This window comes from Agelaius phoeniceus, chromosome 1 (genome assembly GCF_051311805.1).
Source record: "Agelaius phoeniceus isolate bAgePho1 chromosome 1, bAgePho1.hap1, whole genome shotgun sequence".
In the NCBI taxonomy this organism is placed as follows: domain Eukaryota; kingdom Metazoa; phylum Chordata; class Aves; order Passeriformes; family Icteridae; genus Agelaius; species Agelaius phoeniceus.
This window is the reverse complement of record NC_135265.1, coordinates 51243646-51260977: the sequence shown is the minus strand read 5'-3', so window position 1 is coordinate 51260977 and position 17332 is coordinate 51243646. Positions and strand designations below refer to the sequence as shown.

Sequence of the window (17332 nt, the reverse complement as noted above, 5' to 3'; positions counted from 1 at the left end):
ACTTGTTAATATACTTGAGGTAGTACAGCAACCCAGCAGCTATGTGTCACAATACAGAAGGATATTTTTCTTTCATATACATCTTGTTTTGACTGTGATGAAATATCTAGTTCTTTTAACTTACCTTAAAGGAATTGTAAGACATAATTTCTCCAAGACATAGAATTGCCATGTGTAAAGGGTGGGTATAGGTTTAATGTAGATGAGCACAGAGAGAAAATTCTGCTGACAGAGCAGGAACTTACAGTGTAAATGTATTGATATATAAAAATTTATTTTTTAACACTTTCCATTTCCCAGTTGTCTTCTGAATATATGTTGTAATAAGACAACAAATCTTATTTTATTCTTTTAAAATTCAGGTATTACATTTCAGTGTGCAGCTATTTTTTTGGGTAACCTTGGAGTTTTTTTCCCCCTGCATTGCATGTTTGTGCTTTTAGGGCTCAAGAGTTGAAACCAGTTTGAGTTAAATAAACCCAAGCACCTCACAGTCTATTTAGCTTTTAGTATTTTTCCAAGAATTTGAAAGTGCTGGAGAGACATAGCTGGACTTTGTGGATCTGATGCATTTGCCTGTTTTTGTCACTTTTGCTGTAATTTAATTCCATCCATTTTTCTGTATCTATACCTTTGCTACGTTCCTGTAAAGCTGAGATTTACTCCTATATTAGCAGGTGTTTAAAGGAATGTATTCCCTGCAGCAACCACATTCACTGTCAGAAACAAAACATATTGCAACACATTCATTGAGCCACATACTGCAGACTGTCATGCCAGGTAATCTATTTATAATAAGCTTTGCACTTATAAAAGGAGGCTGTTTGTCAGCCCTAAAATTAAAGCTGGCTTTTCCCAGAGTGATGGAAAAACTGTAGTTCACCAAGGTGCTAATGAAATTTTATGGGAACATCATATAGGGCCACAGAGTTTCTAAATCCTTTTTGTTATTCAGCTGTTCTGCTTTTTGGAGATAGCCAGCAGCTGTGCCACCTGTGCAGGATGACTATCCCTTGATTTTTACAGCAGTCAGAAAGTAAAACAGGAGTGAGAACATCTGCTTCCCTCTATCACTTAAGAGCCGCTGAAATCTAGGAGGTGTCGATTCTTTCCAACTTCTGACTAACATTCTCGAGCTGGAAAAAACTATTCTGTAAACTCTTCTTTGAACTATTTTCTTTTCCTCCTCTAATGTTTAAAATAGAGGGTCCTGAAAATGCAGAAATGAGTGTTGACTTCCCCATCCATCACCACATTCTCTTTGGTGTCTAGAACCCATGAAGAAAGGCAGGAATGAAAATGCTCTTAAAGTCTGTGCAGCTACAGGGTTTGTTGTTAGTATTTGTTTCACTCTAGGCTGTTCTCCCTTAGCCTAGTTACCTAATCAAGCTTTTCTAAGAAAATATATTTTTCCCCTCAAGCCCATGCTCATTCAAATCCACTGTTGCAAATGTTAGCTTTGTTAATGGTGAACTTCAAAATGCATTCATGGTTGCATTTGTTAGCTAATTTAAATGGCTGGGTTTTCTGTCTGGACCAAGAAGCTTAGAGAAGCTTGATGCTTCACACAGAAAGCAGAAAGATACAGAGTTGTTTTTTGTTTTTGGTTTTTTTTTTTAAATTATGCTTATGATTTTAAAACTTCATGTTGGAACACGGAAAGCCCTTTCAAATTTTATCATGAAATGGATTTGGTGGTCTCAGTTTGATCTTATTATTCAGGAGATTAAACTTTAAAAAGGCTATTGCGTTTTCTGGTGCTCTTCTCTTTCTAGTTGTGATTCTTTTTGTTCATACTGTTTTCCTCATTCTAAGAGCTTCTATCACTGTTCTGACCAGGTTGTCACCTCTTGCAGCTTGTAGACAATTTTTGATGCAATGTGAAAGCATGTAAAGAGTGAAGAAGCTGTTTGTAGGGAGAGGTTTTTTTCCCTATTCTCCTCAGAAAGAATGGAAGTGACCTTTGAGAAACCCTAACAAACTGACAGCTGGATTTATTATGCTAGAAATAGCTTTTCTGGACATCAGGGTGCATGTGAGTTTTTACATTCAGCTTGGAATATTTTGAGGTTTAATGCTATTCTGAAGTCCCTTAAGACTACATATGTTGTGTATTTGGACCAGGTACCAAGAAAGCAAATATATGTTTTTGGCATTTCACTTCTACTGGCTTGAAAAGCAAAAATCTGTTACCCTTGTGTCCTCAGTTCTCCCACTTTTTTGTTTGTTTATTTTTTCTTTCCTATCTTCCAGATGGAATCAGCACTACAAAGCCCTTCCCTCTCTCCCTCTACCTCCTCTGTATGTGGATATATGCAACCATTTCTCCTAATTTGCATGTGAACACTGTAAACTTTATATCCAAATCTTGCATTTTTCTTCCTTGTCTTTTCTTAGCTCAGTTAGGTCTTTTGCTTTTTTATTGTCACCTTTAGCAGTTTTCTCATTAAAGCAGTTTTGATTCTGCCATGGTCTCTTCCTTGTATACTCTGTGTTCATTTTCTTCTCTGTTTTAGCATGCTTGGGTGACTTCTAAAACAGCATTCCTTTAATGTTCATCCTTTCATCTACTCTAGGTTTTCTTTGAGTTTCCTAATTTCTATTTTCACCTGCTCTCTGCCTTACACACTACTGATCTTTTTGTGTAACATTTACAAAAGCAAGCAGTGGCTGATAAAATGATCCTGCGCTGTCTTCCTTTCTATGTCATCATCCACTTCAACATCTTGGTATCATGTCTTACTTTCCTCTGCCTCAGAGTTGCCTTCTGCCTGATAGCTTGCTGCTATTGTTCTTTTCCTTATTCTTTTTTCTTTTCAAGTGGCTACCCTTTGCCATTCAAAGTCAACAATATCTCTTTCTGTCATCAATTGTCTTCATACATTGGAACGTAACTGCTGTTTCCTATTGCACCTTTAATTACTGGTTATTTTGTCAGTATGTGAAATTCACTTGTCCCTTCACTTTGTTCCGATGTGCCCGTGAAGTGATTTTTGTTATTGCTCACTGCACTGGTGCCTACCTTTACATTTTTATTGATCCCCATTTTCAAGATCTTTATGCATCTACCTAAATGGCCTCAAGTTGTGCCAGAGGGGTTCAGAGTCACAGAAAGGGTTGTAAAGCATTGGAACATACTGCCAGGGAAGTGGTGAAGTCATCATCCTTAGAACTCTTCAACAAAGCCTGTAGATTCAGCACTTTGAGGACATGGTTTAGTAGTGAACATGGTGGTGGTGATAGGGTTGATGGCTGGACAAGATGATCTTAAAGGTCTTTTCCAACCTTAATTTTAGGACTCTATGCATATGCATAACACCTCCCAGAAAACTATCCCACATTCATAAAACATTTCACAAGTTGAATTTGTTTAAAATATCCCATTCTTTTGCCTTCATTTGAAGAACATCTTAATCTTTATTAATGTTCAATATAACATTGAAGTTTAACAAAGCTGACTTTTTAAAAAACAGTCTTTTCTGTGCTATAAAACTAATACCTACATACCACTTTCTATTTCTACCATTCTAGAACAGAAATAAGGGTGTTGTATCTAAACCCCTGATTTTCTATTAAAAAAAAGTTGACTTCCATATAACACACTTTAATGTTGTTTTCTGACTTGTAGCAGTATCTCTACAAAAATTAGCCTGTGTTCTCAAAGGCAGCAAACTTGGATAAAAATGTCATATGGCCTTACATAAAGGTCTGGTTACTACAGAGACAAAGCTCCCCTGATTTTCTGAAAGAGTTTAGAAAATGAAAACACAAAAACTTCATTAAGATCACAAACAATATTTCTTATCTTCTTGACTTGACATGGAGTGTATCCATTAAAATTTGCCTGTTGGTATCACAACAATTATACATTGATGGAGTTAGTATTTTATGACATTTTTTAGATAGTGTGTAGAAAGTGAGGGAAACAATTCTGAACAAAATAGGTTATGAATTCCTTATGAATTCTGCATGAAGTGCCTGAAAACAGACACAGAGTCTCCTTGATAATGGAAGAATATGTTGACCTTTGTTTGTGGAGAAAGGGGAAATGGCTTGTAATGTCTTAAAATTTAATTAAAGTGTCATCTACTTGTATAAAATTTACTTTATATCCTCTAATGAGAACATAAAACTTTCCAGAAAAGTCCTACTCTTGTAGCATCACAAGAAAACTGTAGACTGTAGATAGATAACAGCATTTAGCCTTGCATTCATGCCACATCAACATTTGTTTTTTGGTTTTTTTTTGACTCCACTTCCCTTCCCATGTCTTGATATTTGGTTAGAGGCCTTTAAATGTGCATGTGTGATCAGTCACTCATCAATCATAAGAGCCCAGCAAAACAGCTCATCCTTATGGACGTTTGAAATAAAGCCAGTCCTAGCGAAGAGATTGCTTGCAAGAATTGCCAACAAATTAGATGAATTTTTAGAGTGGATATGAAGTCTGGTTAAACAAACATTTCATTTCTTTTAGCAGCTGATTGATTGATTCCAAACAAAAAAGCTGTGCCATCTGGTCCTGAAAAACAAAGCAGCATTACGCATTCATTTTTAAAGAATTGTATAGGAAAATATCTCTGTAATTCAACTTTTTATGCATATATACACACACAACAATTTCTATAAATTATCAGGGTTTTTATCCTTTGCATAATAGTATTTCTTCATATTTAATGCACATAACTTTGTAAACCTATACATTTGTAAGAAAATATGTGAATTACCCAAAAAAGTTCTATCTACAATGCTTTTTTATTATGTCTGAGCTATTCATCATACATTTTGACAAACAATTTATTACTTGAAGTAGAAAGCAGTATTCAAAGAAAAACTGGAACAAACCTGTCTGCTATATCAATTCAAGTTATTCCAGCAAATACTGTGACATTGCTGGACCAGAGAATTAGTTCTGTATATATGTAATAGAGTAACTGCAGAGCTGTGTAGAGACAGATATTGCAGGTAGGGAGAAATTTCACAATTTTGAAACTCAGTGTTATTCTGATTTGTAATAAAACATGAACAATTAAAAAATTTACAGAGAGAAAACTCATAAGCTCTTTTAGTATCTCTTGGAAAAAAGCTTAAAGGTAAAAGTACGTTGTATCAATAGAAGTAATTGAATCTTAAATAAGAATATAAACAAAGTTATGAACTATATTGTTAAAAATGGTTTAAATATACTCCTGAACAAGTATTATTTTTCCTCTCTTTCTCTCCAAGTTACTAGAATTGTCTTCCTATTCTTACTTTTCCTCACATTACACAAGCACAAATTATGTCCTGCAAGCTTTTAATCACTTCTGTAATTTTGGAAAGATGCTTTATTTTCTGTGAACCTCAATGATATTGCTTTAATGTCAGAGGTACAATCCTTTGTATATAAACAGGATCCATTAATTTTCCTAAGATTTTTTCCCCTAAGTTAAAACTATTCCTATTGCTCTGTTTTATTTCTTTTCAGCTATTTATGAACTCTCTTGTGAAGCATACAAACACTTGGGCAAAACTTCAAATTACTACTGGATAGATCCAGATGGCAGTGGGGCACTGGGACCTTTGAAAGTTTACTGCAACATGACAGGTAACTGCATTGTATTTACTAATTAAGTTGGTTGAAGGGGGGGGGGGTTGGTTTTTTGGGTCTTTTAAAATGTAGTTAGGAGAGAGAGGCCTTTCATATTTCTTGTTAAAAGAAAAATAATTGCTAAGAACTTTTCATCAGGGATCATCAAATCTGAAGTCACTATTCAGGATAGACTGAGCAAGGCAGCAGCTACTCCATTTAATAAGCTTTTTGAATTGCACCTATTAGGCTTAATGGGTCTTTGTATCCTCAGTGTTGCATCATTAAAAAAAATTTAAAAATACACACAGAAAAATTTGATGAATATGGCCATTTACCAAAGCTGTTGTATATCAGCCTAGTGGAGTTCAGTAGTATCTGTTGTTCACGGGGTGTCGCAGAAGGCAGCTTACCACCACAGGTAGGGAATAAAAATTAATTACTGAAGAAGCAAAACGTTTAAGTTTTCTTAATTGTCTGGTTTGACTTTTAAACTGTTTTTCTAACACCAGTTAAAATCTGAAGATAATATTTATATAACTACATTAATTTGATTTTGTTGCATGTATTGTCTTATGCTTTTAGGACTAGTATGTATTCTCACCAAAAGTATCTCATCTTAGTTATTTGTGTTGCCATGATGAGGCAGGAAAATATGATCATGAAAAACAGGACAATTTTTTGCACTGAGAATATATTATTTCTTCGGTTAATGCATAGCAGTTGTCTCAGGACTTTTTCTGATATGAAATATTGGATAGCTGATAAAACAAACATGTGCTCTGGCTTTCCCCAAATGTCTGCCTAAAAAGTTAGAATTTCTTTATATTTGCATTGGAAATCTGGTGTATGTCTGAGTCCTCAGGCTCCATCATCAGCAACATGAAGGTGAAGACACTGCCCCATAGGTTGAAACACTGTCTCTGACTTTTTAGATATAACAGGTGCTAAAGCTCTCACATGCTTCTGGAGGCAGAAATCTGGACATATCTGGGGATGGGGGTGTATCCAACTGGAGTGGGAGGGATGGGGAGGGAAGCATGACACATGAAGCAAGCTACAAATCAGGTTGGGGCAGACAGCCTGTTGGAGAACAGAATACCACTGTTCCACGTTGTTATTAATGTCTGCTTTTGTATAATAAATGCATACCTAGAAAGGAGCATGATCTAAGATCTGGAAGTGCTGTCAATCCCATTTGGACTGGAGAGACAGGCCAACCCATCTGTCCCAAGACACAGGTGTAAAGGCACTCTCTCAGATCCTGAGCCATGTAGAGCATTTTAAGTCGTAACTCGAGCGCCTTGGACAGCATCAGTAACTAATCAGGCAGGCACTGCAGGAAACAAGGCCAAGAATGCTGTCATTTAAGTGATTTCTGCTATTCAGAACTGCTGTGTTCAGTACTAGCTATAGCTTTTGGGTACTCTTCAAGGGTAGATTTGTAAATTAAAAATATACTGCCCTAGTGGGGTTAGGCACAGAAAAGTACACTCATCCAGTACTGCAGCATTGCTCGTTCATGTTAAATATAAAAATAAAACAGAAAGTCCTAGCAGCTTCTTCAACCCCCGGAAAAAAAGAAAAAAAAGAGAAGTAAAATAAATAATTTCATTTTACTTACGTTTCTCATCTACAGAACAATTTCAGAATACATAAATGTGACCTTTTCCTAACCAGTGCAAGGAGATCATGAACGTTAGGATACATGATTTAATTCACTTGGCTATGAAGCATTCTGTGGAAAAATGCAGTTTTCTGTTTAACTGGATCACTCTCATCAGCAGCTCTTTGCTACAAGAAAAAGGCAATTTGCACTAATATCCATATAAACATTGCAGTTTTGAAAAAAAAAAAAAAAACAAAACCTAAAACAACTATTTCTTTGTTACAATGCAAATGACTGCAAGAGATATGTGAAAATTGATGGGAAGTAATTTTAATCTGTGCTTCTAAAACTGATTGTTGTTCCCAGCAGAGTAAAGCTCATCACCTCTGTACATACTGTGTAGTGCCTATACATGGCAGATGCCACAGTTTTTGTTTTCTTTTGATTAGTGGTCATCTGAGACACTAAGACTGGAGGGCCAAGAGCTACAATTTTAGCACAACTTCCTAAATCTTTTTCTGAGTCTATATAGGGTATTATCAGCAGCACACATACTTAGTGTAGGGAAGGAGATTATATGAGTACTTTGCTTCATCAGTAACACAGTTCTACAGAACTCTGTAGCAATGATACCTATCTTGTCATATAACAGAAAGCACTAAAGCATGTGAGAATCAGAGCAGGATTTTCAAAACCAATTAGTATCCAGCTTGTGCAGGTATATGGTATTGCTAGAGCTACAGTTGAAAAAGAACTTAAACTAATTGAATTACAATTAAATATTTTTTGTGAACATAAAGCTAAGTAACCTACAAATTTAGCTATACTGATTGGTACGTGGAGTATACTACATGAATAAAATTAATATGGCAAGATAGCGATATTTTGTTTTGATAGAGATTTTTAACTATATTTTCCTCTCTAGTCTGAGAGTCAAATCTAAATGTTCCTATTCTTCCACAATGTAAAACAAACATCTCTATATTAAATTACTACGCAAGATACTAATGCACATTTTAAATTCACCTTCTTTCATTCAGATGAAACTAGAAAGTAGAGAACATCTTAATGACTAAAAATGTGAAGTGCAACTTTCTTGTTCCATTCCTTGACAAAGCAAGTCCACCAAGTTGGCAAAGTGAATATCAATCGTTGTGAAGCAAGGTGGTTTAACAGCTATGTACTACTTTCACAATTACTGTAGTACAGTTTTACTAGAGCAAAATGTTGGATAATAAGTGTCACTCTCACTTGACTGTAAACTTTCTAGGGCAAGGACAATATCCTGAAAAGCCACTGAAATTGTTTGTTGTGGAATTGTCTTTAGCCCTTTAATATACTATATCACTAATATGGGGACACAAAATTCATAATTTCATTATTATATCAGCATTTCACTTACAGAGTCTATAGTCAGAAAGCATTAGAGTACCCAAATGTGACAAACAATATTAAAAAGAAAAAAGAGAGAAAATTGTGGTGCAGAAGACAGCTGTCTGGGCATATTTCTGGGCATAATCCATATCCAAATTTAGTGTGTCTTAATTTAGTAAACTGACGAGTGTCATGACAAGACCCCCCCCTTCACAGATGTTGCTGTGGTAACTAAAAATTGTTCTGTTTTCTAAGATGTGCTGGTAATTCAATGGTGCAAAGTTAGAAATATGTAATTGCATGTGCTTCCCACAGCAGTTTGTGGTCTCTACAAATAACCCTATTTTCAAAGAAATCCCCAAGCTTCTCCTTCCAAGTCTCTTGTCCTTTTCTTTTCCAAAATAAAGGCTGTACTCAGAGCTGTGTTCTGATAGTGAAGAGGAACCAAGCACTTATATTTTATGTCCTCATAGTGAAATGAGGATGTCTGAGATATTACATTCCAACTATTTCTGATGCAATAAAATAGCTTTTTAAAATGTAGGGCATTGCTGTTCATGTTATGCAGTTTTCCAAAAAAAATAGTTGTCTGTAGTAACTATGTAAATTTTAGGAAGCTTTTTTTCCTTTGCCTTTCTTTTTTCTGTTTTTGAAAAACAGTATTGGAAATGCTTTAGAGGTAGAAAGTTGGAATTTTTCAAATTAAATCACTTTTGGAAAAAGTATTCCTTGATGCTGTGTTTTGGCACAATGTTTAACCATTAGACTGCTTTTCAGTTTAGCCTCTTTTGTGGCTAAGTTCAACAGGGAACTCTTTCAAAGTTCTTTCAAAACTCTTTCTCTCATCTTACCTTCTTTTAGAGGCAGGTCCACAAGGCAAAGTTAGACTCTGTATTCAAACTGGTTTTTCCAAAGTTGGAGGGTTGCTCTCTCAGTACCCAGTCTGACCTTTCCTGTTTTCTCCTTAATTATCATTAGAGCAGCAGCTGTAGTGGAAAGAATTGCTCTTTTAAGGTATTTGTTAGAATATCTTAATATCCTAATTATTTTTGTGCAAAGTTTGAGTATATTGCAGCTTCATTCCATGTGCTGTATAATATTGCTGAATCTCTAGGCCTGTTTCCTTTTCCTCTGACAGATTAGTTTTAGTCCCATTGAAAAAGACACAAGAAAGAAATTGGTTACTTCCCATTTTTCATGTTTCTCTTTTTATCTGTTTGTTATGAGGAGGATGGAGAAAAAAATGTCAGTTGAGTAAGATTGTTAAGATCTTACTTTGTGTATTTGTCCTGCAAGAATTTTTAGAGTGAGGAATAAGTAGAGGAACAATGCAGAGGGAAGATAAGGGCCAAGTTACTTATCCTAATGGCTGTAAGAGATGTCTGCAGGAGAGGCAGATCTGCTCTCCTGTAGTTGCTTGAGGCTTTAAGCTGAGGAGAGGAAAATCATAGCCTGCTGTTTCTAGTGGTTCATCACTTAGACTACTGATGCAAAGTAGAACAGAAAGGTTTCATAATGTATTTCACCAGAAGATATGTCAGTTAATTCTTTCTATTGGTCCTGAAGTCTTTATGCCTCCACGATGCAGCTTTTATCTCATTTCAGGATCCAAATAGCTACAAGCATAATGGCTCCATTTGAGTGGTACTTAGCCTATCTCCTTTCTCCTACAATTCATTTGCCTCAAGCTGCTCATCTTCAAACAGTTTGAGAAATCATTATGAGTATTCATAGCCTGCCTCATTAAGGTCAAATGTACGAGGTGACTTCTCTATGCACTCTCCTCCTTCCCTTCTCTCTCTTCATTTTTTCCTTAACAGAAGTGGCACATGTGATAATTACTAGAATGACTTTGTGAGCAGACATTAAACAACCACAACTGTTGTATCCTGTGACTTTTCTCTCTTCTCTCTGTAAATAGCGGGTCAATGGAGTGTTTTATACTATGAAATATGTAGAAACATAGTACCCTATGAACATAAGTGTGCCATCACTACATCCAAAATAAAAGTGCCCTAGAAGCAGTAAAGGTTTGATTCTATTGCTCATATCCATATAATCAGTTCTCTCATATGAGAATTCTTACCTGAGAACTGCATTGCTGAACTTCCAAGGTACCAGAACTTTTATTCATGCATATATATATATATATATATAAAACAAAATGTTGAGCAATTTAAATCAATAAAGTAAAGATTTAGGGAAGAAGTTAATATTTTTTAGTAGTTAATCAGAATAGAAGGAATTGATACATATTTAAAATGAGTAAACAAAATTTTGTTATTGGGCAATGCTAAGTTGTTTAGGGACAATTGTAGAGACCTTACTAGTGTAATCTCATTGCAGAAAGCTTTCTGCAATAATATTTCAGTCCCTTGCCTAAAATAGAGGAAGAAAAATAGCTTCATTGTCTCAATTCTTACATATGAAATGAAGATTTTATTTCTAACAGCATCTCATACACTTTTCTTTCCATTGTAGAGGGGTTTTGGGAGGCTTTTTTAATAGTCTGTCAGTCATTTTTTCAAGTTAAAATTACATTTGAGAGGTAAAAAGAGGAACAAATATTTGAAATGAATTGGGGCTGTTGTTGCAGGGTGTCCAAGCTTGTTTGCTTGCAGATGAAACAAGAGCAGAAACAAACATAGCAAAAAAAAAAAAAAGGGAAAAGCATCAATACATTTAGGAATTTAGGACACTGTTTTTCATTGTTTTGGCTTATCAAGCTAGACTCTCTGTAAAAAAGGAAAAGAGAAAAAGTCCTGAGAAAGAAGAAAATAATCATTGAAGCATCAAGGCATCATGTCTAGAGGAGCAACTCTGATGGCAGACTTTACTCCTAAGGTGAGTTCATCTTCCAAGCATCAGAGTAAAATAATAGACCCATGAGAAACCTGGAAACAGAGCAGACTATGTTTACGTTTCTGCCTGCCAAGTTGGCTGAAGCATCCTGCATCTCAGCTTTAGTTCATTGATTATATTTTTCATCTGCTCTTATTTACATGGCCTGTCCTTTTTATTCTAGGTTTCATGGGTACATATTTTCATTTTTAATCAGCTTTTCTTGTTGTTGTTATTTTTAATTTATGTCATGTTTGGCTGTCTTACTCGTTGTGGTACTTTTAATGTATCTCAACAAATTTGGCTAGTGTATTTTCCCCCTTGCTGTGGAACACAGTACTGACTTGCTACAAAAGTGATCATGGTTGTTTTTCCATCTGGACACAACTTTTTTACTCAGCCTCAATCAGTTGACAGACTGTAATTATTAGCTTTACCTGGACTCATCTTGATCAGAGGCAGCTTGCTGTCTGGGGTCCTTGTGAAATAAATCAGGATGTTTTTCTGTTTGGTGTGTTGGGTGTGCCTCAGGTTATCACTAAAAAGTGATGTTGTTAGGCACCCTTGGGCTTGGAATTTATTTGAGTCTGACTGGTTAAAGCCACTGTCTAGATGGCAAGGAATGAGTGAGAGCAGTCTGTTGCTGTGTTCTGTGACAGCATGTCAAGTTTATCATGTTGTCAGGCTTTTAAAGATGGAAGAGTAAAGGACTGCATTGAAGAGTAAAAGCCTGGCATTAAGGGTCATGGGATTGTGAGGGCTGTTTTTACTTACCTTTTATAATGTTCACGACTTAAACATACACTGCCATAGAAACAGCCTCCACTCAGACATGAAGGTTCTAATAATTTCAGGGCTCTTCATAATATAAAATCATCAAATTTGGTAGGGGGGAGGAAAGGTTGTGAATCAATACTTGGTGACTTCATTAAGCAAAAATGGGTAATAATGAAAATGGGATGTCAGGACTTTAGGGTTTGAGTAAATCATGTTAAATTCACATAATCCTAAATAATGTTGGAATATCTCTATATATTTTCTGCAGTCACCTTTGCATGTGTAGAAAGTGAAAAGCTACCCCAGTTTGCAACTGCAGAGAAAATATCTAAACCATATAGCAAAAAATATCATGTGAAGTCTGCCTTCAGGACAAAGTTCTTGATTTGCTCTGGTTCAGAAGAGAACAAGCTTTATCATTGACACTCAAGGTGGCTTCTTAAATCACCAAGTAATGGAAACATTTCTGGCTGTCTGACTACATTCCTGTGATTCTTCCTCTTTTTTTCTGCCCCACTTCAAACTCTGAGGCATCATATAAGAATATACATGAATAAATGCATGTCATGTCATCATCTTAATGCATTTCAGATGCTCATAGTTGGAGCAAACATTCATATATCAGGCATAAGATGACTAAATGTGTATTTACCTTAAAGCATGAGAAAAAATTGGCTTTTGAGAGTGACACAGAAGACTTAGTTGAAAATAAAGGAGAGTCTTTGTTTTGCTGAATTATTTGGTCTAGGAGAAGCAAGAAATCCTCCTATCATCTGCAATCAGAAAATATTTCTCATTTGTTGGAAACCAAGCTCTCAGAAATTAGAATACAACAATCCTTTTTAGAATTCTGTGCATTGCAGGACCCCACAAGCCTATATTTCAAGAAATACATCCATAACTGGGGGAGCAGAAAAAAGGGATGGTTGGAAATAAAATGATGAGCAGTACTATCTACCTCAAACTGTTACTGTGAATGTTAGAAGCAAATATTTAACTCTGGATTCACTCCCACACACTTGTTCCCTACTGGGGATGTAAGGAACTTAGCACAAGCTGCTTCAGGCCAGTGATATGCTTCAGTTCTCCCTAGAAAATTGCTCCTGTAGAGAATATTATTGAAAGGCCAAACAAAACTTGTGTTTTCTGTGGAACTTTTATTACTGATTTTGGTCAGAAAATTAAGGTCAAGTAAAGGCTAGACAGTTAAATTGCCCCTGAAATAGTGGGAGTTGGTGGTGGTGTTTTGCAAACTTTGATTGTGATGATAATATTTTCCCTGAGTTTTTCTGTTTGTTTGGGGGAGGGGTACAGGTGATGTGAGGTGTGTGTCTTTGTATAGTCCCTATATTACTGGGAAAGCTGCTCTGTACTTCTGTGGGCTTTTAGCTCTTGTAATGCCTCAAAGCCTGAAAGGTGTGAGTCACTAAGTTCTTGTGGGACTTGTGGTATACAGAAATGCTTTCCCATACGTGCTTCTCCCTTACTGCTTCCTTGTCCTTAATCAACAGTGCAAAGAACATCCTGCAAAGAACATCTTCTCATCAAATCCTATCCAGGGCTGCTTTTTATTGACTGCTACTGGTGCCTCAGGTTTTGGCTTTTGATTTTTTGGATTCTGTACTGCTTTAGTGTGTAGTTCTGAGCTTCATATAAGGGGATAGTAAGCTCTCTTCACAGAGTAGGTAGACAAAACCCTTCCTTTTCTAGCTGGGGACCAAGGACAAATGATCCTAATCTCAGACCCAAGAGCATAAACAACGGTGGACTGAAGAGAGAAAAACAAGAAGGATGGGAATTCATAAGTAAAAGCTATGATTGGACAATTAACTCCAATATGCTAATGGACTAAAACTTATAAAAGTGAGAGACCTCGTGACCAACGGAACCATTTTGGATTCATCTTGGGTGTAGCCCTGGCTGGGCTCTTGTGGTGCCCAAGGTGTATCCATTGAGGCCTTTTAATTAATACCTACTTTATTCTTTACCTCCCTCTAGCCTGTGTTATAGGTCAGCCTTCACAGGGTATCACTACTACTGTCTTGTCTAGCTGACTGTGGGACTAGGAAGAACACAGTTTACCTGTTCAGAATGTTGTTCCTATTGATAATTTTGCTGAAACTGGAACAATGTAGCTAAATATTCAAAGAGCAGATTAGTTAAAAGGAAATAGCTAAAATCCCATTCAGATCACAAATGGTATATTAAGTTCACTTATTTCTGAAACAGGTAGACAAGTGATGAAAAAATTACAGGCAATTTCTAGGAGCAGAAAGAGATTCGTTCTACTCTAGAATTTCCAACCAGCATTCAGGGTGCAGTGTTGCCACCCTGATGTGTAATTTTTTTAAATAAATTTGCCTAGAAGGGCAGGTAAACTGAGTGTCACTATTGCTTTTAAAAATTCTCAGGCTTTCTTTTATGCTCTGAAAGACAAGTTATAAAAAGAAATTACTTGGGCAGTGAATAAGCTGCAGAAGATATCCATTTTGATCTGTGCTTACACATCTAGGCATTGTACTGCTGATGCAATTTCCCCAGGCACGCAGGAGATTACAGAATGATTCTCCCATGTCTCCCTCCCAGGACTTCCTAATAAGTGAATAGATTATGTAAGAATATGAGTGTACAGTGTTATGAAGTTTTTGTGTGAAGGCTATCTTTGAATGCTCCAAGAAGAACCCAAGATTATTTACACATTTGCATTTTATCACTTAAAATTAGTCTTACTGCTTTTCTACAGAAGAGAACAAATGCACAGTGACTGTAATGTGAACCTAGAGACAACATTTTTTATCAATTTTGAATATGGGCACTCAGTACACTTTTTAGGGCAGCACCACAGGTATGCTGTAAACTCCCCTCCACCACTTTCACGTGGTGGGAAAAAGAATGAAAGGGAATAGCAACGAGGGCAAAAATTACTTAAATCTGATATCATCTGGAAACTGGCCTTTTTCTTTTCTTTTTTAGCTTCAAGGTCACAGAAAGTAGCACTTTCTCTGAAAATATGGTGGTCAATCAGAAAATATTATGAAGAGACCACTTAGATCCATTAAAACCAATGAGGAATTTTCCTGGAAGAGACAGACTTGTTTGCAACCTACAAGGAATAAATAAACAGGATACAACTCAAGATCAAACTAATGCCAGAATTCCATATGGTTTAGTGAGAAGAGTCTAACCAACATGACCATAAGATGAGCTCTGAAACTTTGTACAGTGAGTAGGGAGCATCTACAGCCAGAGAACTTGCAGAGAAAATTTTTAAATTTGGAATGGAAAGATGCAGTTGCAAACCAGGTCTCTTGTTCAGAAAGTCTTAACTGATAGGTATAAGGATCTCCTTCTACTTGTGTACTGGAAGCCAAGTGTTTCAATGTTAGGGGTCTGGGTTCATGTTTATTATCTTCAGAGTTCACATTATTAAGAGAATTAACATGCTTTTTATGCTTCCTGCTTTAGAGTTTTTTTCCATTTGCTAAGCCCCAGTTTTCTTCAGGAAGTCTGGAAATAGTGGTTTTATCTAGTATGTTTCAGGATATGCTTCCCTGAGTGAGAGCTATTGAGGTTATAATCTTCAATTATCCTAGATGAGATTTATTAGACTAACACTGCACACACTGAAACACTCAATAGTAAGCAAGTTAAGAAAACTGATGAGAAGAAATTATCTTCCTAATATTATTTTTGTGTGTTTTGCCAAAGCAGTACCCTAAGCCTTGAGATGATAGTCCTCCAAAGAGAATAGCTTTTTATCTTCATGTTGGGATGCATTTGTGCATCAAAAATGGAAATCACACTAAATTTTCTTTCTGAACAGCATTTGCTAACTACAGTGGAATTAGGCTTGTCAGTAATGATAAAAAAAAGTTGTTTAATATCATGTCAGTAGGAGTAGGAAAAACTACTGTCACAAAATAATTTCAAAGGTGATGTTGTAAATAATTGTGTTGGATATCTAGGACCATCACTACTCTATTGAATTTGCTTTTTCTTAGCAATAGCTTGGTGGACAGGAATTGGTGTTCTCACAGAGACATGGATATCCTATAGAAGCTGACTTAGCTCTCCAAAGCCCAAGTGTGTATTATTTGAGGGTGTAGATCATAAGCATGTTTCTGTAAGAAGCATTTTTCTACTTGAAGATGCATTATTGCTAATTTTGTTCTGGTAACTACCACAGAACTAAGCTGAAATGTTCAATCTTGTGTTGTATGGTGAGCATCTGATGAACAACCAGCTGAGCCAATTGGATGCTCACCAAAAAGTGTACTGAGACTCTTCAGGTGACTGACATCTCTGCTAGGCAGAGTAGAAACAACTGGGGCAGACTCATAAGTATTTCTGGTCAAGGGTCATTAGCAAAAGGACTTACTTATGATCTTGCCTTGTGCACTGGCATGAATATTCATGGCTTGTCTCTCTCACTGCAATAAACCAAATTACTTAGAAATTAAGGATATATGGGAAATGAAAACCACAAAAAAAAGGCACTAACCGACTTAATTAATGTTAATATTCAGAGGGGCTGTCTGACATTTCTGCAGCTTTTACCACTGTGTCCTGGAGCGCTGAGTGGTTGCTTCATTTCTGCCTGACATTGTTGCAGATTTTTGCTACAACTGCTAGATTAATGTAAAACCGTGTTACTTAACACCGAGCTGTATTGCAAACCTATACTTTCAAATGCTTTGCAGGGCTTTGTGGCATCTGCAGTGGAAAAGAAGCACTGCAGATGCCAGAGACCAGCAAACCACATTTTTCATTGCATCAGAGACAGAAGAATCAAATTAGAGTAGCTGCTGTTTCAGCCTTCTTCTTAGGTAGAAGTCGCTAATCAGTCTTACAGGTTTCAGTATTAAGTGAAGTGCCAAACCTAGACAATTTTTCAAGATTAAATTTTAATATTTCCAAATCACATAATGTTTTTTGAAAGCGTAACTAGAACAAAGATAATTTCTCTTGAAATTACTTCGGTTGCTCCCCATCCTTTTGTTTCCAGGTCTGGGAGATGTCTTCTATTAACTCAGTTGCTAACATGTGGTTGAAATGTATTTTAAACTAATATTTTAATACCAACATCAATATTGCTTCTCTTTCTCTTCCCTTTTCAATAATATTTTTTGCTTTATATGGTCTCTAAGCTATTTCTTCAGATT

General features: G+C 36.2%; 1 protein-coding gene across 1 annotated transcript in view; it reads left to right on the top strand.

The window, feature by feature from the left end:
• Positions 1-17332, top strand: part of CNTNAP2 (contactin associated protein 2) — a 1030166-nt gene that overhangs the window by 690109 nt on the left and 322725 nt on the right. Inside the window, exon 12 of the mRNA XM_054654380.2 lies at positions 5468-5587. Coding sequence (XP_054510355.2) covers positions 5468-5587 — 120 coding nt within the window. The remainder of the gene's footprint in view (positions 1-5467; positions 5588-17332) is intronic.